The 25,354-nt window shown below is 35.6% G+C and overlaps 1 protein-coding gene across 2 annotated transcripts in view; it reads left to right on the forward strand.

Annotated features, from left to right (window-relative positions):
• The window catches only part of RIT2 (Ras like without CAAX 2), a 172,572-nt gene that overhangs the window by 37,529 nt on the left and 109,689 nt on the right, over nucleotides 1–25,354 (forward strand). For both annotated transcript variants that reach the window (XM_008928628.3, XM_025895774.1), the window contains exon 2: nucleotides 7,396–7,452. In XM_008928628.3, coding sequence (XP_008926876.1) covers nucleotides 7,396–7,452 — 57 coding nt within the window. The remainder of the gene's footprint in view (nucleotides 1–7,395; nucleotides 7,453–25,354) is intronic.

A 25,354-nucleotide genomic window follows, 5' to 3' on the forward strand; every position in this document is an offset into this window, starting at 1 on the left:
AAAATGAGGAGATTTATCCATTGACTTTAATTGAAACGTGCCTATTTGCAATGCTTCAAGATTGGCTCTATTCTTCTCCGCAATAATATGTGAAAATTGAATCTTTCTAGCTTTATTTAATGCATTCTGGTTTAAAATTCACATTATCTTGGAGCCTGGTTTAAAACCTTTTTATGTCATTACATTTTGGATTGCTCACTAATGGAAGGCTGAAGTTGCCATTGGATTTTCTAACTGAAGAGCCATAGAAGACACATTAAGTTTTCTCTCTGATTTTAACTTGATGGAAGAAACACAGTGGGTAAATGCACTAATGGCAGCATTTACCAGCAGTCATTTCTGTTTATTAATGCATCTTGTCATGGCACATAAGCTAAGAAGGATAGGGAATGTTCAGTATTTTTGTGGGAGATTTTCGGGAAGGGATCAGGGGTATACTACAGAAGAAATGATTCGTAAGTGGTAGCAATCTACCTTGTCATTATTGTTAATTTGTATCACATTATGATGATGTCTCTTATATGGGAAATAAATGCAACTCTCATCTACTTCCCTATTTCCTTAAATACCAAACAGATTTTTTAGCATAAATTTTACAACACACTCTGTTCTGCCTTCCAGTAGTGCACCAGGAGCTGAGTTTGGATGTAGATATTAATGGTAGACAGAAGTTTTTAGTACAGCCATTTTTCACTAGAACATGCTGATTCAGAATGAGTGAAACTTTTCTGCAGTGGGAGTACTTTTGCTGAACTAAGTTTTTCCTGAAAGTTTCTCAAGTCTAGGATGAATTTTTGCACAGTTTGTCTGTTCAAACTTCAGTCTATGCTGGAAAGATGTAACCAGTACCTACTAAATGCCCTTGTTTCACTAATGACTCCTTGAAGGGAAATAGTGAGAACTCATATCTTTACATCTAACACTTGTAAGAAAGAGCAGGTTGAGAGATTCTCTAAGATTAGTGATTTTTATTTGTTCATTCAAGATGAGTATTAAAACAAAAGATTTTTTTTCTATCTTTTCTTTCTGAGGCTTTTATTCTACTTGTCTGCTTTTTTTTTACTCTTGGGGCACATATTGCCTCAACATATAGATTTCTGCATCAAGTCCTTTGTTTCATTCTGATGCAAGAAGAGGAATTATAAAACTGTGAATATTCCCCAGAGAAAGCTGTTTTCTGCTTTGCTCTGTCACCACTAACTCCACTTCAACCCATTTTGGTTACATTCTGCTCTTACTTTACAGTGATAAACATCACAAAATTATGTTAACAAGCCTTTCTCTAGTTCCAGAGTATGAAGAACAAAACTAACTCCCTTATTTCAATTACTATAACTGTTAATATTTGGCTTAGCTTTGCTTTGTTTTTCTCTTGATACTTACATTAATATGTTTCCCCTGTGTTTTTATGTGCTATGCTTTTTAACAAGAAAATGAGAGATATGTTTGGGACTCTGGATGGAAAGACAGACTGTGCCCTTCCTGGCAAACAAGTGTGGATTCCCAGTGAGGAAATGGAATGTAAGACAGGGAAAGCCAGAACTGACAAAAGCAAATAGAAGATGGGTAGGCCTTGGAGGTGAAGGAAATGATTTTTCTTGGAACCATGGAAGCCTGAGCAGTGCTTTCACATCATTATGGAAATACAAAATGGTTTGGGTTGGATGCAACCACAGTGTTCCATGTGGTGTCTCAGATGACCACAGTAGAGTGGGAGAATTCTCTCCTTTGCCCTGCTGGTCACACTGCTTTTGATACAGCTATGACCAAGTCAACCCAAGCTAGTGGATGGATCCATTTGTAGTGATTCAGTGGACAAGGAAGAGTTTCCTGTTTCTGTTCTGGTTGTCCTAATAACTTGAGGGGTTTTTTTCTGGTTAAAATTTATATGTATTGGGGGTTTGTGTGTTGATTTTTGTTCTGGTCTTTGTTGTGGTCTTCAGCTTCAATAGATGAAAAAAACACCCACCACTTTAGCAAAAAAAGTGGGTAAAAACTGTCCCAAACTATGCAGGAGATTGTGTTACAGAACATGTTTTGCTATTACAAGTTCTATTGGTAAAGATTCCGTGGGCAGAAGAATGATTGCAAATAACTTTTTATTTGAGGAGTCAATCTAAAAATTCAGAGTTAGTTATAAGGGTATTTGTAATTTTTTCCAAGCTAATGAAATAGAAATTTTTTTCCAAGCTAATGAAGCAGAAGTCAACATTCCAGTCTTCAGGTGTGAGCTTTTGAAAAGATCACGTTTTAGAAGATGGTACCTAAGATCTTGTGGGTATGAAACCATCGGAAAGACAAGAACTGTTCAAATGGTCCAGAATTTCAGAGATTAAACAGTAGCAATGTAATGCTTGTCTGGTTGCTGAAATAGATTATTATATCATAACATTTTTACGTATTTAGTGGTATACAAACACTTCATGAAAATAATAAAATCAGCTATGTTCAACATGCCCTGACCACATTTTTAGAAAGTTTTATAAATAGATAGATAAAGGCAAGGTTACCTCTTAAATTTTTAAATAAAACATATTTATCCCTTCTTTTTCCATGCCAGTGCCTCTGGTTCATACTTTGTCAATAGGATCTACTCTTCTGTTTTAGTCTCTGTACTTTCTTTGCCACCTTCTTTATGCTAATAATACCTATATGCTCATGAATTTCAGGAACTAAACCTCAAAAACTTAATGAGCTATATGATCATGAACTTCATGATCAAATCTACTGACCTTACCATATTATATTTTTTTTTAAACCCATCTTCTCTGCCAGTCTCATTAAAACCCCAATATTTGCAAAAACACAAGTCAAAAATTCATTGGAAGAGTGGATCTAAATTAAAATAGTATGAATCAACCATATGGAATCACTGACCCATGAGTTGCAGCTACAATGATAATTTTGTTAGACTATTTCAAGTGTAGGATTTTGTGATGGTGGTAAAGATTCTTTCGGAAATGGGTTTGTTATAGTATTGCAGCAGCACCCATAAGAACATGGATATGTGGAAGTTCTTGGGTCAATAAAGAGGGATAAGAAGGTCAGGATGAGATATTCACATCAGGGATACAATTACCATAAAGAATATTGTGTAAGCTTGCAACATACTCTCCAACCTTGAAAAATAAGTATAGGATTGCTTTTAAAGTTGTTGGTATAAATCAAACTTAGAACAAATTAGAAGGACGTTGGGATTCTATTGTCTCTGCTCTCGCAGCTGCAGGAGTTTCAAAGCCCTTTTGCTATTGTCTTGTGAGCCCACTCAAGCATATGTATTCTTCAAAGTTAGTACCTTCTTTACACAAAATTTAGTATTTTTGCACTGATCAAAAGCATGTTTCAGAATAAATAATACAGCATCAGCCTTTTTTTAAGCATGGCATTTCCTACTCAGGGGTAAATAAAATATTATTAGGAAGGATTTAGGAATTATATTGAAACTAGAAGACAAGACTAAGTTTATTATTCATAGAAAATACATATATTTCAGTGCCAACATAGGTATCATGTATACCTTTCAAGATAGTTAATGAACATTAGATAAGCAAGTATGGAAACAATAAAAATTGAATGCAGGACATGAATCCATTTCTTGTTTTAAAAACACAAGAGAACTTTAAAGTTGCATAGTTACTCATGCATATGAGGCTTATATTTATTCAGATGAGACAACCTGCACTTGCTTAGCCACAGATGGATATAAAGAAGACACTGTTCATCTGAAACAATGATCCTTTTACTTATCATAGCTGCTGTGTGATGTACATGTCCCATTTAAATGAAATGATTTTCACACTGTCATAAAATATTCATTAAAAATTTTCAGGCAACTTGCAATTCAAAATGTGTCACAATATCTGCTATGGATTAAAAGGGTTTGGTTTTTTTAACCATTTCTTACCTTACTTTGCTTTTACATTTATATACATTTATTCAAATATCAGTCTTATCAATTTATGCTGTTTTCATATCCTGCTTTAAAGACACATTTTGATACAGTGCTTTGTGTGCGGCATAAATTAGAGTTAAGAGTCCCTAATTTATAGATCTGTACGAATTTGTTGCAGTATTATTTAGATTTTCAGAGGAAAATGGTCACAAAAATATCCAAATGGCAGCTTGGCTTTGTTCTGTGTGAGTGTTAATTTACGTGGAAAAGAAGATGAGGAAAACCCAAGGAACCAAGGAGAGTGTTTTTATCAAGCACCATGAAATACTGATACCATTTTTGTATTAGTTTTCAAAATTAATTCACTCTGGAAAATTAATTTGGAGCTGATGTTAGTACCAATGAAGAAGCCAGTATATTCCAGCTGAGGCAGCTCTCCTGCTGGACAGCCCAGATAGGGAAGGTTATAAGCAGGTCTAATTCCCAAGGCTTCAGCTGAGCTGTGTGGTTTCATGCCAGTGGTGATTGAATGTTCTTTTCCTCTGGGAAGCATTCCACGAACTTCTGACCCTCACCCGGGACTAATTTCTGCCCATCCAGCAGCCAAGTCTGTGGAATACTAGGTACAACTGGACTCAACTGGTTTTGTACAACGGACCTGACGTTTTGAGACTTCTTTGTCCTCCATTCTCGTGGAATAAAGGGTTTGTTTGTAGCCAAAAACCAGTTGTTCTTTCCCTTAGAGGAGGTGTCCAGCTACAGCTCTCTGAAAATACTTGCTGCACTCTTATGCAGTAGGGTTTAACAGAAAATGCAAAGTTTTATTTTAAAGACTTTTGTGTGTTCTTATTTTAAAGAACACACAAGGGAAGATGGGTTGTAATTCCCACCGCTTATACCCCAGTTTCCTTATTTTACATTGTAATTAAATGATTGAAAAAAAAAAATCGGTGTCCCTCAATTCCTTCTGAATCCTTTTTCTGGGAAAGGGCGTTAAATCCCTGTGCAAGAGGTGATAAGGACTGAAGAGGCCAAAGAACTTCCTTTGGTTAGGAGGAGCCTTTGACAAAGGACTGTTGTGGAAGAAGTTGAGGGACAAAAGGTATGGAAAAGGAAGTTTTATTCACCATTGTCCTGGCCAGATGACTGTGAGGAGTTCTCATTTCATTACTTAGAATACTTTCCTGAAAACCTTTCTCAAATTCTATGCCTCTTCAGATTAAATTTATGTATAATCATAGAATCATAGAGCCATTTAGATTGGCAAGATCTCTAAGACCAAGTCCAACTATTAACCCAGCACTGCCAAGGCCTCCACTAAACCATGTCCCCAGGTGTCACATCCACATGCCTTTTGAACTCTTCCACTTTTGCACATTGCAGTAGAAAATTTAGTGTTTAATACAATATCATGCTTTCAAATTATTTCAGTCCTCTCAGTTCCTGTGGATTTGATGAGGATACAAATGACGTATTGATTTGGGGCTGCCTCAGGAGAGAGGAAAAATGTTTACTCTGAGTTCTGGCTTTCCTCTGTTTCAGTGGTAACAACAGATTTTGTGACACAGACACAGCTCCAAAAGAAAAGAGAAAGAGATTAGATATAGAGTAGTTTGGGGTTTTGTGTTGGTTTGTTGGTTTTTTTTTTTTTTTTTTTTTTTTTTTTTTTTTTTTTTTTTTTTTTTTTTTTTGTTGTTTTTTGTTTTTTTGTTTTGTTTTTTTTTTTAAAAAAAAGAATGCTTGGCAAGAAAAAGCAGCTGGTAGTGAAACAAATTGAATTCATCTGTGGTACATGGCCTCAGAAAGCTGGAAAAGTGTAGGCATGAACCATATGAAGAGCATTTCTGCTAGCTGCCTCAGCTTCTAAGAGCAAAGTAGGCAGATTACATTAGACATAAATTTATTCTTCATGAACCACTAGCAGTAATCAGATGGAGGCGCCTAAAAATCTGTCATGACTAAAAAAAAAAACAGGTGTCCTGGAAATAAAAGTGTCCAAACATGCACAGTACTTAAAAGTAATGCATCTGACAACAGATAATATAGAAGACATGAGTGTCACTGCACATAGATTTATTCCCCTATAATATGTATAGACTGAATGAGTTTTTTCTTACGCAGTTACCCTCTCTGGGTAACTATGAATTTATAATGCTACTTCTTAGCATTTATATTTGTCTACACTAAAGATGTAATAATTTATTAACATGGTAATAAATGTTTAATACTCCTGTATCATTGCACAAAACTATCTCCTTAAGCCCTGTTTCTTAAAAATATGAGGAAGGCAAACATTAAAATAAAACAACACTGTCCAAAAAATGGGTGTATTTATGCACAGATTTTTTTAAAATGTCTCATCTCTTGTTCAAAACTTCTGCTGTTGAAAGTAACAGAGATGGTCAAAGCAAAAGACCAAATCTCATGTTGGATTTGATGTGTTTTGACTAATAATTATCTTTCAGGTGGAGTACTTTTTTAAGCTAATATCCATTTAGTAGCTATAGAGAAATTGTAATGCTGGTATAAAAAAAAAAAAGGAAAAAGAAAAGAATTGGCTTAAAAATCAAGCAATATTTTTAAAATTCTGTTTAGCCCTTCCTATCCCCCCATTTAATTAGAATTCACTGATTTCAATTTTGGAAATGTTTTATTCCCAGTTTTCTGTGTTTGGTAGATATATTTCTTTTTCCAATGGCCTGAAATTTAAACTCCTGAGAAAAAAAACAAAGATAACATAACCTCTCAGGTTGTTCTGATTACTGATGATATTACCGTGGTCACTGAGTACCCAAATTTCCTTTCATGGTTATTGAAAATCAATGAACTTCTAATGTCACGTTGTACAGGATATGGTGGAAAGGACATGATGAACAGGATATGAAAGTTTCTGTCTTTCTACATAAATTGGAACTTCACTTTCACCATGTCACCTTTTCAAAATGACAGAATGCAGTTTTCCTGAAGTCTCATGTAACTTTCCTAAAATTTCTGAGAGCAGGTAATATTCAGGAATAAAAAATCTCTTCAGAAGAAAGGTGTTAAAAGAAGCCTTCATCTGTTGCATCAAGTGTAATGAATTCCTAAATAGAGCAGAAATCAAATGAGGCACTGCAGTGAGTAGCATTTTGTAGCACTATGAAAAGTTTATAAATCAGCTTTGTAAATAATATTTTAGGTTTTTGTAATGGCAATTTTCATACATATGCAATATCCAATTATCAGTATTTACCAAGTACTGATAAGATTTAACATTTTAATACATAAATTGATATAATGAAGTTTAAAAAGGAAGAAATTAAGACAAATAAAAAAGTTTGATTCATATTTTTCTCCATTTATTAGTTCTCTGTCATCACTGTAATGCAGAAGTAGATATAAAACAAACTTTGGACTCACTTTCTGAGCTGATACTTGTATGAGTGAATTATCTGCTTGTTCATTCCCCTGTATCTGTCTAAATATATCATTCTTTTTTCTTCCCTCTGTCTTTCTCTCTCCAGCAATGACAATGCAGTTCATAAGCCATCGGTTCCCTGACTATCATGACCCAACTATAGGTGAGTAGAGATAATTCTCTCCTTCACCCCTTTCAATCTCCCTGCCTATTTGAGATTGTCAGACAGTGAGAGGCTGCTCTTAAATAGCCCTTAGATAGAAACAAGATTTGCAAACTTTAGACTACAGATTAATTTTTTTATGACAATTAAACTGTGTCATGGTATTATCATAGGTATTTTGTACAAAATCTTTCAACAAGAGAGTTGTGGATTCATGTGCTGTAACTATTATTGTGTTACTTGTGCTACTGTAATCACAGAATATGAAAAAAAACACAGTAAGATAGAAAACAAACTTTCAAAATACTAAAATAATGTGAAAACCCCGGTCTGGAGGGCTTTGGTTTTTTAAGTTTTGTTATTTTAGTACTATTTTCCACAATAAAGTCTTAGTTGGACTTCTCTAGAGACATCAAGTGAGTACTCAATTTAACACACTACAGTTGTGCTCTGGGATTACATCCTCAGCTAAACTTCATTGAGTCTACCTATTTTATAAACTTTGGTAATAAAAATTATTCACATTAATCTATAATACACTGAAATATACTTTAAATGCTGACCAATTGTCAGAACTGCATGTTTATTCATTTAAATGTCTTTATTACTTAGCTTTACTTATAATAAAAAAGTCCTTGCATTTATGGGGACTATCCATGTGTAATATTTAGTTATAACAGGCAGAAGATGGCAAGAGTCTGGGCTCAATATGTGGGAAAGTCACTAAAAAAACATCAACATTTACAAAAATTGCATAAGGAAAAAAAAATAAAAATCTTCCAACCCTGTAATCCAAAACAAATTTTTATTTTCTTTGAACTTTTCAAATATTTCAAACTCAGATTTAACCCCTACAATATTGCTGTGTTACTAAACAGATCATCTAATGGCAGTATTTCTTTTTATTTTAACATCCATTTTCCTGGATGTTAATTTTTATAATGATCAAAAATGCATAAACTCTTCATGCCACCAGTAATTTTAAAACTGTCCAGAAAATTGTTAAATATAACGTTGTCAACTCTAAAGAAGGCAAAACTACTATAGAATTTCTGCAAATTCATTTGCTTCACTCAGGAAAAAAATAATAATCATTAAATCTAATTGGAAAAGAAGAACATTATTAGTTACTGGCACCATTAAGCTACGTACTTACACCCATCTTTATTATATGACCTATCCACCTGCCATCAGTATTTATCCATATATTGTATCTTGTCATAATCTCAATTTATTGGTCTCTAGACACCACCACAATATGAATAATAGATAATCATAAAGAGAAGGAAAGCTTGTGATGCATTGTAAGTACCTACTGCGGGAATGCCTTGAGGACCTAATCAGGATGAAGGTCTCCTTGAGCAAGAGAGAGCTGCTACTCGGTAAAACCAACACTCTAAACAGGAGAAGAGAGGGAAATAGAGAACAGAGAAATGCAATGATGAATTCAAACTCACCCGGCTGGCTAGAGGCAGAACCAGAAGTGCAACTTTTTATCTGTTTGGCACTTCTGTCTCTCAGAACATGCTGAGGACATTCTGAGAAAGGCTTATTAATTTTCATGCTCTAAAACGTAGTAAACAGAAGAGTATAATCTTGGACCAAGTATGTGTGTTTCATCTTGGATAAATTTGTGGTATGACTCCTCAAAATTCGATGCAAAATCAAAAAAATGAAAATAGAAGGTGTCGTTTGTTATCACACCTGTAATAAAAAATTAATAGATTTTAAAAAGTCAATATACTAAAAAAATTTATACTGTTGAGATTTTTTTTACTACTTTTGAGTCCCTGGTCTCAACAAACAGAATTAATCTCATGGGTTTTTATATATCCAGTGGTAGGCATATTTTTACTATTTAGACCATCTTGCTAAAAAAAAATAAGGTGGTCTGAAATGAGCACAGCCAGGGGGAAAACTATGCTGATGGCAGGAGTAACCAGAGGAAATGTTGTTTCTCGAAAGCCCTGAGGAGCTAGGCACAAACAGATGCTTTGTGTCATGGGGAAGTTATCATCTTAGAGCAGAACAGTGATCTATTTAGTCAGAATTTTGTTTCTCACAGTAAACACAGCAGTAGATGGTGCAGAAAGAATGAAAAAAAAAAACCACCAGTCTACATATGAAATGTGCATTCATACTGGCTGAGTGGCAAAGCAGAAAATTAAACATAGCTTTTCAGCTCGGTCTGAGGTCACTGATCTCTCTGGATATCAATTTATTGCCTTTCCTTTGTGCCATACATTTTGGGCCACTTTCATTCCTCAGCAATTTGTATCTTGTTTATGGAACTCATGGACTGTCCTGAACATCAATGGGCACACTGGTGCCACATTTTTCTGTTCTTCTTTGGAAATAACTGCTTCTGCCTACCTGTAGCTTTATTTGTCTTTAGGCATCTTAAATCAATGAGGGTTTCTGTAGAAATCACTGAGAGGGTAATATTGTCTGGAAATAACAAAAAAAAAAAAGTTCCATGGTGTATTTAAATGGTAATCCACAGATTTCCAATGTTAACCAATCTACCGAGTTTACCGTTCTCCAGTTGAGCTTTAAGACAAGGTCTATTATTTCTTTTGTTTCATGTGGACATAATAATCTAATAAATACCTACCTATTTTTTTCTGATATTCCTGCACTACTTAGTCTATTCTCTATGTTTTTTATAGTGTGAAATTGTGGTGGCAGTGACTGTGATACTTAACTGTGCCAATTTACCCAAGTTATAAGAAGGTAGTGTTGACAGAATTAATGCTGTATCTCCTTGCCTTTGATGGAGCTTTTTCTAAAAGCTCTCCTAATACAAATGGATAGGGTGGGGGTTGTGAAATGGAGGGGTCTTTGCAAATAGCATCATTGTCTTTGTAATCCCAGAAGCCCATCACTTTCAGTATTATGGACAAGATGACAATGACCCAGGGGCTACCAAAATATTTATAATCTTTTTAACTTTTCGTTGCCCATTTTAAGCATAGGTATGGGAGTAGAATAATAATTTCAGCTGTTTTTCATTTCTGTAGATTCCTGTGAAATAGTTTTGTATCTATGTAAATATAGGGGGCAATAAACCATTTCCAAAGGACATAACCCTAACACCGATATAATCTGCTTGATATTCTAGTTGAAAAGCAGAACCAAAAAAAATATTCAGCCCATGCAAAAGATCCACGAAACTGTCTTGTATAATCAGTTAGGAACACATAAAAAGCCTGAAACAAGGAATCTACAAAAGTTTTTTCTTTGATTTAAACTGATGGATGCCGATTGGGTTTCATATTTTATTTCATAAAAGCTCAAATCCTCTCAATCCTAAAAAATGTTCTGAATTTTGATTCTTTTTGTATAATAAATAAATTTTGTGTCCTGACCTACACCATGCTTTACGGTTGCATATCCACAGACAGTTGGCTTCTTAAGGTTTTTAGATGGTTTTGTTCTTCCTCCTTATTTTATTTGCATTTTATACTTCGTCCATAAACTGATAAGACATTGAGCTTTACAAAGGGATTAGAATAATTTGTTTGGTTGTTTGAGGGGTTTTTTTACTGTCTAATGTACCACGAGGCTATGGTAAAAAATGCTTAATGTTACTGACCAGAGAGTGCAGAGGAGTCCTTTCACTTTAACATGCTACCAAATGTGCTTCCCCTTCCAAATTCTACTTCTCCAAACACACCACTAGGGATTTCACCTAAACCTTCTGCAGTAATAATCATGTGGCTTTACAGATGCAGAGCATTATTTTTTACCTTTTTTGTGATAGTCCTCAGGAACATGGATTCTCCCTATCATCCTTCTCCATTGTGTTTCAACCATTGTGTTACTTAAGCTTTAGAGTTTTCTTTTTCTACGGTGATTTGGATCTCTAAGTAATATAGTAGAAATATACAAAAAGGAATATAATGGCTCTTTGTACTTGTAACTTTTTTTTTTCTGTTATCCACTGATATTTCTGAAATATTACAGAGGATCTTGATCAGAAGAAGCTGCTGTTACTGTGAGCTGATGCAGAATTTTTTGCTAAAAGGACATTTCAGTTTCTGCATTATGGGATACATATGCTTACTGGTTTTTATTTCATACATACGTACACTTCAAATGTGTTAATTTTGATTCTAAAAGAGATATATAAATAGATTTAGAATTATTTACACATTTTTCTTTCTGTATTTATAGTTTATAAAAGTACTTCCACTTTTGAAGAACTTACTGGATGTTGTGATGTCACAAAAGTGCAAGATTTTTAAAGATTACTATGGATTTATTTGAGGGATGTAGTTGTTTTTTGTTCTATAAAGGGTTTTTTGTGCCTTTATTTTTGCTTTGGTTTGGTTTTGTACGTACATAGGGCATTTTTGTTCTAGTAAGTGTCTATTCAGAGAAATCCTCTGTACAGTGTGGATCAGACATAAGGTATCCAGATAAATTATCATAATAAATGTTCCCTTCTAATGTAGGAAACGTTTTTTATTTTAGCTGTTTGTCTTAGTTTGGAAAAGCTGATAATATCTTGAGAAACTCAGACTGCAGACAATATATATAGACAGAAGTAAATGTGGATACACAAAAATACAGAAATAAGTGTATCAGTATTCATTTAAAATACAGATTAAACACTGACTAAAAAGTTAAATACTACCTGAAGTGCTAATTTTAATGCTGTCACTTTGAGTTTAACATTCCTTCAGGGTAATGTGGGAATAATGGCCATATTTTGGCTTGCTACAGACATTGCGGTTCAAAATTTTGAGACAGAAACATATTATTTTTGTAAGTAAATGAGGAGAGGAAGGACAAAATTAGTATTAGACTGTATGTGTGAAAATTTCAGAGGTTAGCACTTCATGAAAATGAAATTATTTCAGCACACATTTAATATTTAATTGTAGTCAACAATGGCAATAGATTCCAAGTGGCAGTGGATATGATAATTTTCTGGAACAAACGGCTAAGAGCAATTTGCACTCTGCACAGTCTTTGGCAATATCACAGAGAGTTAATGCAAGTAGAGTGTCAGGAAAAGAAGCATGACATAGTGCAGCAAACTGGACAGGCTCCAAGATGCTCATTAACCATGTGACTAATCTTAAAATGAATACATAATGCAAACGAGATGCGAAAGCAGCTTCCTGTTTTGGTGAGATATCACTGCATGAGACTGTGTCAAATGAGCAGTTGAGGGCATTAAGGCTGTGTCAATGTCAAACTCTAATTGAAATGGGTGTGGGATGGGAGGCACTCTAGCATTAAGCACATGAATTTCCATGAGGTTTCCTAACAAAGTAATGCATTCACCAATGCATCAAATAAAATACGTTTACTCATCTCTAATAAGATGCTGGAAACGTGTGGGTGAATTTCAGGAAAAAAAAAAATAAAATGGGACTGAAAATATTCTGCAGTTATATAAGGAATAACAAAAAATGTTAGTGTTATAAAGAATTTTATGTCTGTTCTCAAGGTACAATAATGAAAAAGGATAAAACGAGGGAAATACAAACACATAAGAAAAGAAAGAAGACAAAGGGGGAACAAATCTACTAGATCAGAGAAGGGGCATCTTGGCACAAAAGTACTATTCATATTTTTATTTAGAGCACAAAAAGTTTCAAGAACATTTCTACTGTTACCTAAAACATGCATATACATATATTCCATCTTTAAATTAATTCTCATTCTCTTTTTTGTGTAGAAGATCAGATGTTCGTATTGGACTGAACAAGTCACAACTGGATTTGAGCCCCAAAATTGTTTTGGTTTTTTATTTGTTTGTTTGGATTTTTTCTGGTTTAATTCATCTAACCAATACCTAAATAGTTACAACCACCTTTCATTCATCATTCTCCACACATTTGTTAGCCTTATCTGAGATGGGATAAACAATTCACATAAAATAATCATTTTGCCTCAAAAATCTCTCTCACACTGATTGTGTAGACATAGTGAAATTGCCTGTGTTTGTGCTTCATATTCATCATCATTTAAAATGAGAAAAGGAGAATATATAAAAATACTGGTGTATGCATTTGAACCGTGTTCTTCAACCTGTGCTTTATTATTAGCTTTGGTTTTCCTGTCTGTTGATATTATTTGCATTATACATCACATTAAGAGATTAATAGTCACTTTTGGTACAAAGCATTTTGACTTACATATGTGAAGAAGAGTGGAGATTATGGTTACTTTTTAGGACTAAGGCTAACATTTAAACACATAAATTAAAATATGTGCACATGAATTACCACAGAACGGTCCAGTTCTGTGGGACTCGGGCAGGTTTAGGAGTGGAGATTTAGGTCTTTATTCAGTTCCTTTATCAAGAGTTGCAAGAGCCATTTCAGATGCTCTGGAACTTGTCCAGAGAAGGGCAACGGAGCTGGGGAAGGGTCTGGAGCACAAGTCTGATGAGGAGCAGCTGAGGGAGATGAGGGGGCTCAGCCTGGATGAAAGGAGGTTCAGGAGGCACCTTCTTGCTCTCTACAACTCCTGAAAGGAGGCAGTAGCCAGGTGAGGGTCGGTATTTTCTTCCAAGTAACAAGTAACAGAACAAAAGGAAATGGACACAACTTGTTCCAGGGGAGGTTTAGATTGGATGTTAGGGAAAATTTCTTTCCTGAAAGGGTTGTTAAGAACAGGAACAAGTTGCCCAGGGAAATGGTGGAGTCTTCATCTCTGGAGGGATTTAAAACCTACATAGATGTGGCACTTAAGGACATGGTTAGTGGTTGGTTTGACAGTGCTGGGTTAACAGTTGGACTTGATGATATTAAGGGTCTTTTTCAAACTAAATTATTCTGTGAGTGATTCTGCATCTAACAGTATCCTGTTTTTGTTAGGATCATGATCCAGGAGGTTGTAGATCTTCCACAGGTCACGTGTTGTTGACATCTGTCACCCTGTGGGAGTGACATAGGACCTGTGGATCACCAGAGCCCTTCTAGTCCAGTAAATGAAAGCCAGACAAGGTACCCAAGAGCATATTAAACATCAAGACTTACGTACGGGCAACTGAATAGCGTCTGCTCTTCCTTTAAGTGTAAGAAAATTTTAACTACCTACCTTGCATGTAGACATGCATTTTGTAGCTTTCTAAATGTGGGTGCCTGAAGCTGAATTGTGGTGCCTCCCCTGACAGCTTGTCAGAATAAGGGCCTTCACAAATCATCAGGATGCCACTCAGAGTATCTGGGGAGAAGTTCTGCAGTGAAGAGAGGAATAGGCAGAGTGAGACTGGTGGTTAAAGAAAGGAGAACATTGTCATGTGTCTGGTAGTGTGGGTTCCCCCACAGTAAAATAAGCCATGAATAGAAAAAGAGGGAGTAGTCCTAAGAAATTAAGAGTGTCGAAACTGCTCAGTTAGTTTAGATTTCAATGAGGCAAAAAAATACCTTTTGCTTAGTGTTGTTATTTTATCCTGCCATGAAAGGAAATAGAAATTGTTTGAAGCGACAGAGAAGATGGCACAGCAGATCTTTCCCTCTCTGATGGAAACAATTTGACTGAAAAAAGAATCCCATTTTTCTTTGAAATATTTTTTAAGAGGTGATATTTTTCCCTCTAATGAACACATTAATGATAGCTGGAAAATCTTTCAGTATTCCAGTCTGAGCTATTTCTTCTAACTTGGATGAAGTCTCAGATCATTATGAGCTTTGATTTTTCACTATTTTCCTTATTACTGAAATAAACTGGTCCTATTCTAAACATGCTTTGTTACTCAGATACATGATATTTACTCTATTGTTAAACTTTCTTTCTTTGGACTTTGCTTTTGTGAGAAAATTACTCAGTCCTAAATAATTTGCAGGCTTCATTTAAGAAATTACCAAAGTAAGCACTTGCATTTTCCTGTCTGTGCTCAAGATGAATCACCCTTAAAATCCTGGACATACACTTAATGTCAGCTACTGATTTGTCACATTCAGGTCTTCTCAAAAATTGCTCATATGCAATTATTTGAACGCTGTTTATATCAGGGGAAGCCTCTTTGTCACTTAGCATTTTCAAAAACTCAGGAAATAGTGCTTAATCTAGTAATTTTCCTTTACTAGTATCTCTGATATAAACAATAACAGAGAAGCAAATGCAGTCAATGTCTTTCGAGGGAGTAGATGGCCCAGAGTGATGTTATTCTAGTTCTCATTATCTCCCCTATCAAGTCGCCAAACACCTGCTCAAAGGTTGGAGGTTGATCAGAGCATTTTGAGCTCCTCCTTGAGGAGCATTTTGACTGGTAGTTTAGTCTTGGCAATATTGTGTTTTTTCCATGTCCATCTCACATGCCCTTGGAAAACTTACCACAGCAGTAGATTCACTTCAGGCTGAGAAATACCAGACAGTAGGCACAGCTATGAGTGTCTGCACTGTGCTGTGAGGTCTCAGAGGAGGAAGTAATGTATAAAGACCCAGTGTAGAGCTATCTGTCTAGAGCTATAAATATCTATTAATGTTATATTAATATACATAGATATTAATATCCTTACATAGCTATTAATACCTAGAGCTATTCTTTACCCTAAATCATGAACAAGGAATGATACATGAGCTATCACCTGCTAGGAACAGACACTGGGGGCTCTAAAATAGCCTGTAGTTTTGTGAGATGAGATGAACCAAATATAACAACTCATTCTGTGCTGACACTCTTCATCTCTGCCCTTTTCCCAGCCTCAATGGCTCTCTGGCATTCATCACACAGATTTTCAAGATAATTGAACAGTATTCCAGAAGAAAACCAAGTCACTCCAATGCATAATAATTGTCTACCAGGTTAGGGAATTTAATAACTTTGATAAAAACATTCCTCCAGGTTGAAAAAGTGGTAAAAGGTATATGGTAGAAACATGTATGGGGAAATGGAGGTATAAGAGGGAATGAAGGAGAAGGATAGAGATGATTTTACTTCTTGGACAGGTGATATATGAAAACTAAGTCAACCATCTTATGCAGAGTCTCTCTCAGGCACCAGCCCACGAGCTGAAATTCCTTTGGAAGTCTATCTCTGTTGTCAAAACTAATAGTGATAATTCCCTGTGCCATAGTGTGGGATTCCTTGGGCTATTGGTCAATCCCCAAAAAAGGAAAACAGATTCGATGAATTTTTTATTTTCTATAGTTCTCCTCTTTATATTCCCTTTTGGAGCATTTATCTAATCAGAATGACCTTATATCATAATTTGTCCAGTGATCTGACTTCCCTTTCTCCATTGTTCTAGGAAGTGAGAAAACAGATGAATGACTCTGTTTATTAGAGATAAGAGACTGGCAGATGGATGGGCCCAAAGAGTGGTGGTGAAGGACCTAAATCCAGTTGGCATCCGGCTATGAGTAGTGTTACAATTCTCTGAATCTATTTCTCAGACATCCCTGCCCAACAGCTGCTTACCATGTCTGGAAGAGAGAAAAGTGTTTCTCCCATGTGTTGTCATCAGAGATCTATGCTTGCTTCATGTTCTCATGCAAAAGAAGTATCAATGTCCCTCAACTGTAAATACTTCATATTTGTTATTTCCTGTCCTCCATTAACTTTCTTTTTGTTAGAAGTAAGATGTATTCCTGCCTTGGCCATCTTGTCTTCTTTACTGGGTAAAGGGTCAATGGAACATCAGTCATATTTTACCATTCTATTTCTTCTAGAAACCTCTGAAGTTACCTGTGTGTCTGCTAAATATAGAGACAAGAAAAATAACCAAAACGTATATAGAAGTGTGACCTTTTGGTTGCTCTTCTTAAGCACTGATTAATCAGATTAACACTGAACAAGGAAGAAAAAAGACTTTTCTTATTAATGTGACAATATGATGTAATATTTTTTAATAATAGTAATAGTAACAATAATGATAATAATGAAACAGTTTTATTAAAATTATTTCATAATTATATCTACCACACGTAGGATGTAGATAGAGTCAGCCCAGAATAGAAACCATTGTTAAAATACTTTTGTCTGTTCTACACAAAATAGCCTATTTCTTTCTTCATATCAGTTTCATACAGGCAGAATACCTCTAGCTCAGCAATGGCTGGGTTTGGTTTGACTTCATCCCACAGTCTTCACTTCCCCCAGTGTTGATCCACCACATCTCTGACTTATCCATCTAATAGACAAAAGCATCAAAAGTGGTTGAAAGGTGTTTCTTCTGGCAGAAGAGTTTATTCTCAGGGCTGAGCTCTTCAATTCTCCTTTCAGGCCTCCAGGGACACCCTAACATTGACCCAACACAGAAAACTGAGACATTTCCGTCTTAGGTTCTTCTCTGCTCTCTTGTAGTAGAGTTTCATTGACACACTTTCATTGGGTTGAGCCCCTCATATAATCCGGGGAACTCATCTCCCAGTCTGTAGACCCTGACTGCTTTTGTGCATGAGTAAAGTGTTCACCTGGCTGGTAATGTTAAGAAAGGGAAGTTTATATGTTTAGCAAGAACTATAAACCACTGTGAAGTCACATGTACGTTGTGGTTTCTAATTCGTGACATAAGTGTACAAAGTTCTAGGGCACGATTATTCAACTCTAATATCTGCATCTCACATTAGTTAGATGAATAACACTCACAAATGTTCTTAGGGCTAAAGTGGTTATGTTATGTGGCAGCTGAGGAGATACAAAGGTCCTGGGAATTACATGACTGAAGGTGGAGTAAACAGCTAAGTCACTCTGTGGGCTTAGCCCAGTGGTTCTGCTATAAGTTTCAAAACCCACGTACAGTGATTATAATTATGATTAGAGACATGAACTATGAAGGAACTGAAGTGAGAGTTGAAGCTCATAAATAGGAAAAACCTGCTAACCTATACCTTGTGTATCATGATTAGTAAAAATATTCAATAAATGGGTTTTGAAATTGAAAGAGACACCCATGCCATGGTTTTCTAGAGGTGGATGATTTATCACACTCAATTCAAAATTCTTCGTCACAGGACAAATGTTTCCATTAACCTTTCTTTCATGGAAGCCGGCAGCCATCTACACCTTACTAAATCCAAGGCACCATCCAAGCTAATAGCCAAGTGGATGTAGTCAACTCGCTAATTACTTCCCCTGAAATGACAAGAAGTGAATTTGTAGCTGTCAGATCCTCCCACTCAGTAGCACAATCACGGACTTGAAAGAGTAGTGAAATTGCTACCTGCTATTCTTGTTCCCCAAGATAAGGGTACTTGGACTCCTGTTAATTATCATGTTTTGATTAAACAGGAGTACTTTGTTCGCTTTGTTCGTGTACAGCTTTGAATAAAATGACATTTTTCTGGAAGCAGAGAAAGTAATGATATGCCTTTATTAAATATTTAGTAGCATTATCTATATTGCAAGTGGTTTGCAACAGCAAGTGCAAAGGTTTGCCTGAATTATCTTTAGCCTTGACTTGCAAAACTGCCAACTTTTGTAGAGAAATTATAATTTCTCTGTAATAGCTGGTTCTGAGAAAAATAGTCTTATTCACATGGGTGGGGCACTTTACAAACAAAATTTAGCCTTTGTGAAGAATTGCACTACAAGGTCTGATGAAGAGCTGATGGAGTTTTCTGGGAAACAAGTTATATCCTATATAGTAATTTATACAAATTTAGTCATATATCTGCTTATTTTCAGGTTAAAATAATGAATGAGAGCTTTGTTGGTAACAGCATTGGCATTGGGACCCATAACTGTTGCACAGGGACAAATTATTGAGATAAAATGTGTCAGTCGTTCATCCAAATCCCTGCTGTATCCCCGCCTTTAAGCCGTAGCCCATTATTTAAAGGATGTGACCTATACTACATCCAGAAGAATCTTATGTGATATGAGATTAGGCTATGAGAATGACCATCTCCATCCATATATTTACAGAAAAGAAGGGAGAGGGGTGCATTGTTTTCTAGACTTCATTTTGGTTTTACAAATTGTAATTTGACCTTGATCAGAATTTGTAACCGTTCTGCTTTTCATGGGGCCTTGTGAATATTTATTTTTCTTTAACTAATAAAAATTGTATTTTAAAGAGGGAAAATTCTTATCTGCAACTAGAAAATAAAATTTTGCAAACAGTAAAAATAAAATAAAAATATTTAGTGTAGAGTTATAAAAATAGCCTGAGTTTCTATAGCAGAAGATATTTGTGTTGGTGGTTTTTCATGTTTAATTTTCAATCTGTTTCTGATCCTAATATATTTTGCAGGACTAGATAAGCAGTTTTAGACATCATAGCTAATTGACATAGGAATTAATTTATGATACTCTCAGCCTTTAATGTCTCTCTGTGTTTGTATACACAGGTATACACATACCACTGCACGAATGCACAAAACTACAAACAGATGTCTTATATATGTGTATATATCTAATCTCTCTGTAATGAAATACCTCACGGGGATGGATAACTGTCAGTACTGAGTTTAGAAGGATTTGTTGCCCTGTTGCTTCAGAATATTGAGTTGGAATTGAACTCAAATCAAAAGTGCACAAGTCTTGACTGTATGGAGGGCAAGTAGTGCAGAGAGGGGTTTCGCTACCGTGAATACAGGCTAAAGATGTTGTGCTAACATACACTGTCATAAAACTTCGAGCCCTGGTGACATACATATGACTGTGTGTAAGGTGCTGCATGACCAGACAAGGCAGCAATGACTTTGCTTTGCTGGCTACTGAGGTCTTATGTTTTTTTAACTCCATTGCCTGAAAGTGGGTATCTTACCTTGAATTTTCTGTTGTACATTATGCTTTGTATTCTTCTTGATTAGTGCATGTAGAAGAAAACCTCTCCCATGCAACATCGTTCAGGACAATCAGTCTTAATTTTGGTTCTTCTTGAAAGCCATGCCAGCCATTTTCTTCTTCTCCAACAATTTTGTTAATAAAAATCATGACCACAAGGACTCAAAGGTAGAAGAGAAACCAGATTTGACCAGCTCACAGTTCAATTCACTTGAAATTCTGAACACATAAAACATTTTAGAGCACAGATAATACTTTTAAGCCTTTTTTTTTTTTTTTGTGCTTACCAAAGACTAATTGAGATTAAGCTGCTTTTGCTTCCCATGCTTTTCAGCAGAGAAAGAAAGCATACCGCAGTAATGAAACTGTAAGCTGATGCCAAAGAAAAGAAGAGCTGTTTGTACATACAGGTACAACTGAAAAAAAAAAAAAAATAGAAGAGGGAAAGTACAATGCATAACTCATTTCCCAATTTTCAGGGCACAGGGTGCATTTCAAGTCACCAAAAAGTCTGGCACATACACATCCAAAGCTGAAAATCAATCAGGCTCCTTCAGCAGCTCGGTGTTATCAGTCTTGCCCTGTAGAAGAGCACAGATCTGAAACATTAGGCAGCCCAACAAGAGGGAGGAAGATAATTTGAGAGCAGCTGTTTTAAGACAGATACATAATGGCATTAGGAGAGGAGCACTGCAGTGAGGTGAGAACTGAACAGAAATGCCCATTAGGCTGAGGAAGCTTTTAGTTGAATTATTGGAAGCAGATGCAGCCAGATACTAAGGTAAAGGAGTGAGACAAGAGTACAGTGAAGATGGCTCAGTTAAAAACTGCTGATCACAAATAGTCAGAGCTCCATGGGACTTACTGAGTCTAAACTAAGATTTTTATTCTGCAACAATTCTGGATGCTCAACAGGTTATCTGTGAAGATGTTCAAGGCCAGGTTGGATGGGGCTTTGAGCAACCTGATCTAGGGGAAGGAGTCTTTACCTGTGGTAGGGGGGTTGGAACAAGATTCTTTAAGGTCTCTTAAACTCAAACCATTCTATGATTCTATAATTCTATGCCCCATGCCCTTCCAAGTATTTAGACACCACATTTCATTAATTAGGATTAAGTCCAGAGGTTTATTTGAGGATTGGGGCATAGTCTAGTTATGCTTCTGCTTTCCACTGAAGATATCAGCAGTGTTTATATTAGGAGGACAAAATCAACAAACATTTTTCAGCACTTTTGTTTTCAACCTTAGAGAACAGAAGCAATTTTTTTCCCCTTCTATTTACGTCTTTACTCCTTGAAATCATCAATTATCTTATGAATTGCAGAATCATAGAACGGTTTTCATTGGAAGGGACCTTAAAGCTCATCTCATTCCAATCCTCTTGAGATGGGCAGGGACACCTTCTACTGTTCCAGGTTGCTCCAAGCCCTGTCCAACCTGACCTCGAACACTTTCAGGGATGGGGCAGCCACAGCTTTTCTGGGCAACTTTGCCAGTGAGCACACAAGGATTAGTTTTTATGCACCATTGAAGACAGAGGAATTTCTAAAACAGAGCACAGTATTTAGTTAAGAGCATGACATGAAAATGAGCAAAGGCTAAAAAAAGGAAACAAAGAATTGTGTCTTCTATTGGAATTAAGGAGAACTGGAATGTGCAATAGTGATATGTATTTGAATTTAGCAAGGCCATTGAAAACATCATTACAGAATATTTTCTGAAGACATATGTGGCCAAAACCTTGGTTTAGTATCTTATCTGAAAATATGTTTATGGTAATTTGAATGCTAAAATGAAAACTGAGACATAGAAAGTACTGTATTTTTCATCATGCAACTGAATATGTAATGAATAAATGTATGAATTCCTTTTACGATAAGCACTTAACGTGAATAATGTTTTGTTTTTTCTCAAGCTATTTTAATTTCCTCAAGGCCTACAGTAGTTTTTTTATAGTCTAGCAGAGAGGTAATATCTGCATTAAATGCTGTATTACTTACCTGTGTCTCTTTCATAGAAACAGCTGAGGTGTTCAAAGTGAGTGGTTAGTGAAGGAAGTGTTTCTGTCTTTGGGTTTGGGAAGGCAAATATCTTCTGCAAACCATCACCAAGATTCTTCTGCCTGGGATGATGTTGTCTGTCACTATTGCTTTTTTAGGTGAGAGAAGGCAATTTGTGCTGTTAACACAAAACTGAGCAAAACCTGAAGGATCTGGCAAAGACCTGACAAAGCTACAGAAGTGACAGCACAAAGGCAAATGCGGTTCAATGCTGAGAAATGAAAAACAGCATCCCTGGAAAGAATATTCTTAAGAAGTGTTCTTAATTGCAGATATAATGTAGAATGATGTAACAGAACTGGAATATTTACATATCCCAGTTTCTGGTCAAGTACTAATATTCCTACTTGCATTATTTTAAGGGATACTGCTATCTATGAGAGTATTTACAGAATACAAGGCAATCAAATCTGTCAGTTCTACTCTTCTAAACCATCCATTGCTTATCATGTGTGCATAGCTCATAGGAAGGCACCCTCTGTGACTTGGTGTCCTTGTCTGCAAAATGCTGATAGCAGTGTTCACCCAAATTATAAAACACCAATACTCCAGGAAAATAATTATGTGCTAAGGGAGGTTGTAATACCAATGTATTTTGATGGGTAATTCCTATGACATGCATATTCTTATCTCAAATAGAAGGAGCTTATGTGTAGTATTTGGTACAGTGGTTTACATCTCTGTTCATCCACTCTTTCTATTCAAAAATTCCTTGCTGCAAATAGAAACAGCACCCACCCAGCCAAAGACTCATGACCATCCTAAATTCAGGAGCATTGCTAAATTAAAATGCGTTTGTAGCAGATAATCTAAGCACAACAAGAGCTGTATCTCCTGCTGTTTCCTTGGCACACAGTAAGAACAACAAAAGGCAGAATTCCAGGTGTGGCTGACTGAGCTTGGATTCCTTCTGCTGGTTTGATACCTCCTCAGCCAAATAAACCATCTTTTGGCTCATCTACATATATGAATCTGATTGGTTTTAACTGCAATTAATATTGTATAAGACAGAAGAGAGTATTTATTTAGAAGGCATGTAGGCAGAATTAACAAATGGAAGAAAGAAGCAGCTGACCTACATTTCAGGGACTGGAACTTGTCTGTAATGCAGATGAAAAGCCCATTCCAACTCCCCTTTAAACTGTACACCATCCAAATCTATTTGTCATGAAGCAGTTACCTGCTCATAGCTGAAAAAATGCTTTGATATATTTTTTATGAATTCAGCTTCTCCAGTGCTAAGATAACTGATTGAAACACAGCTTTGAATTAATTACTGTACCTCTGTCTCCAGAATGATGTCTTATAAAAAAAGGAAAGCTGAAAAAAGAGAATGTATTAATTTTATACACACATACACAAAAAAAAAAGCCAGATATCAAAAAGCTTAAAAATTGTAATGATTTTGTTTTTCCTTTCTGCCGTAGTACTGCAATAGGCAATCAAACAATTAAGAAAGAGAAGTTAGAAAAAAAACCTTTGAAGAAAACATTTTTTCATGGTTTAAATGAGATATAGGGGAAAAGGAACAAGTACCATTCCAAAAACAATTGGTGCTCTGTTTGTTTTTCTCCCACCCTGCAAAACAGTAAATGGTCAGTAATAATGGAATCCAAATGGTATTGTCCTTTGTAATGAATTTTTTACCTATTTTCATTTTTATTTTTAATCTTCATAGGAAATAAGATTTTTAAAAAGTCCATATTACGTGTGGAAAAAAAATAAAAAAGAAATTCTCTTTAACTATACAGTTCATATATTCGCATATTATTCAGATTGAAAGGATGGAGGAGTTTTGTTTCATTTTTCTCTTTAGTACCCTAAAAAATGACCATTGTTTCAGTCAGTGTTTGAAACATTGTTAGATTTTACAGTAATATGAATAAACTCCATTTACAGTCTTTTTCTTATAATACCCTATCTTTCTGCTACATATTACCTAAACCAAAAATAGAGACTTTACAGTTAACCTCACAGAAAAAGACTAATCTTGAACTTAATATGAAATACATAGTTATAGTGTGATTTATTGCCTGATGTCTGTTTTGTATGTTGTCTTAATACTTTACTGAAGCAGCAGCTGTACTTTGGCCTTTTAATAAATAACCCTCCTTAGAACTGTAGGATGTAAAGTGGCTTACTAGCCCCCAAATTAACTTCAAAAGGAGCATTATACTCATATTATAAATTAATTAGGTGAAAGAAAATGTAAAGTACTCAAACATTGTGAGTAGTGTAAATACACAGGACATCATTTGTAATAATGTGAATAATTTTTAAAGAGAGGATATTGGAGAGTGATTTTGTTAGTATTCATGGTGAAGACTTTCCTGCTTTTTTTTTTTTTATATACACTCACATGTTATTTCAGGGGAACATCTTCACTTCTCTGTCCACAGGCAAACAGCATGTTCCTGCTCTTTACAGCAGGGTCTCAGGGCTTCTCTTTCCTTAATGTGACCATAATTTGTACAATGCTGCCTAAAATTACAAGGTTATCCACACAGTATTCCCTTCTGAAATCCTGCGGGAAACATGCAAAGATACCCAGGGTTTGTACTTAACATTATAGCTACAAATAAACCAAAAACATATTAACTAGGTCCAGTATACAAACACACCCAACTTTTGATCTCTGGAAGGTGGTTTCTTTCTGGGTTGATGCCTCTGCCTCGTAGTCTAAATAAAATAAAGATGTTTGTCTGTGTAACAGACAGGAAAGAGAGCTGAGCCTCTATTTATACTACTTTCTGATATTAAATCCCAGTTTAAAAGTTCTAATTGTAGAACAGGACTAAATAGTACCCTTCCACTCTTGGCTTGTCTTGTTCCATATCACATGATATGTGAAATATAGTTTTCAATTTATGCATTTTCCTTCTACCTCCTACCTTAGAAGGTATACATTATCCTAATAACTCAAGGAATCAGTGAATCCACAGGATAAATGTAAAGATAGTGTCCTTCAAAGGAATGACTGGGTTTGAACATTAGGAAGGTATCAGCTCATAAGTGGCTGCTACAATGTGATCTCTGGTATGAGGGTGTTGGTTCAAAATAGTGATTTCTTTGGTAATTGTGGGCTTTAGAACTTCCCTTATATGTGCTTTAAATAAGAGTTAAAACTCTCATCTGTTTTCCATTC

This window comes from Manacus vitellinus, unplaced genomic scaffold (genome assembly GCF_001715985.3).
Source record: "Manacus vitellinus isolate BGI_N305 unplaced genomic scaffold, ASM171598v3 scaffold_42_pilon, whole genome shotgun sequence".
NCBI classification, from domain to species: domain Eukaryota; kingdom Metazoa; phylum Chordata; class Aves; order Passeriformes; family Pipridae; genus Manacus; species Manacus vitellinus.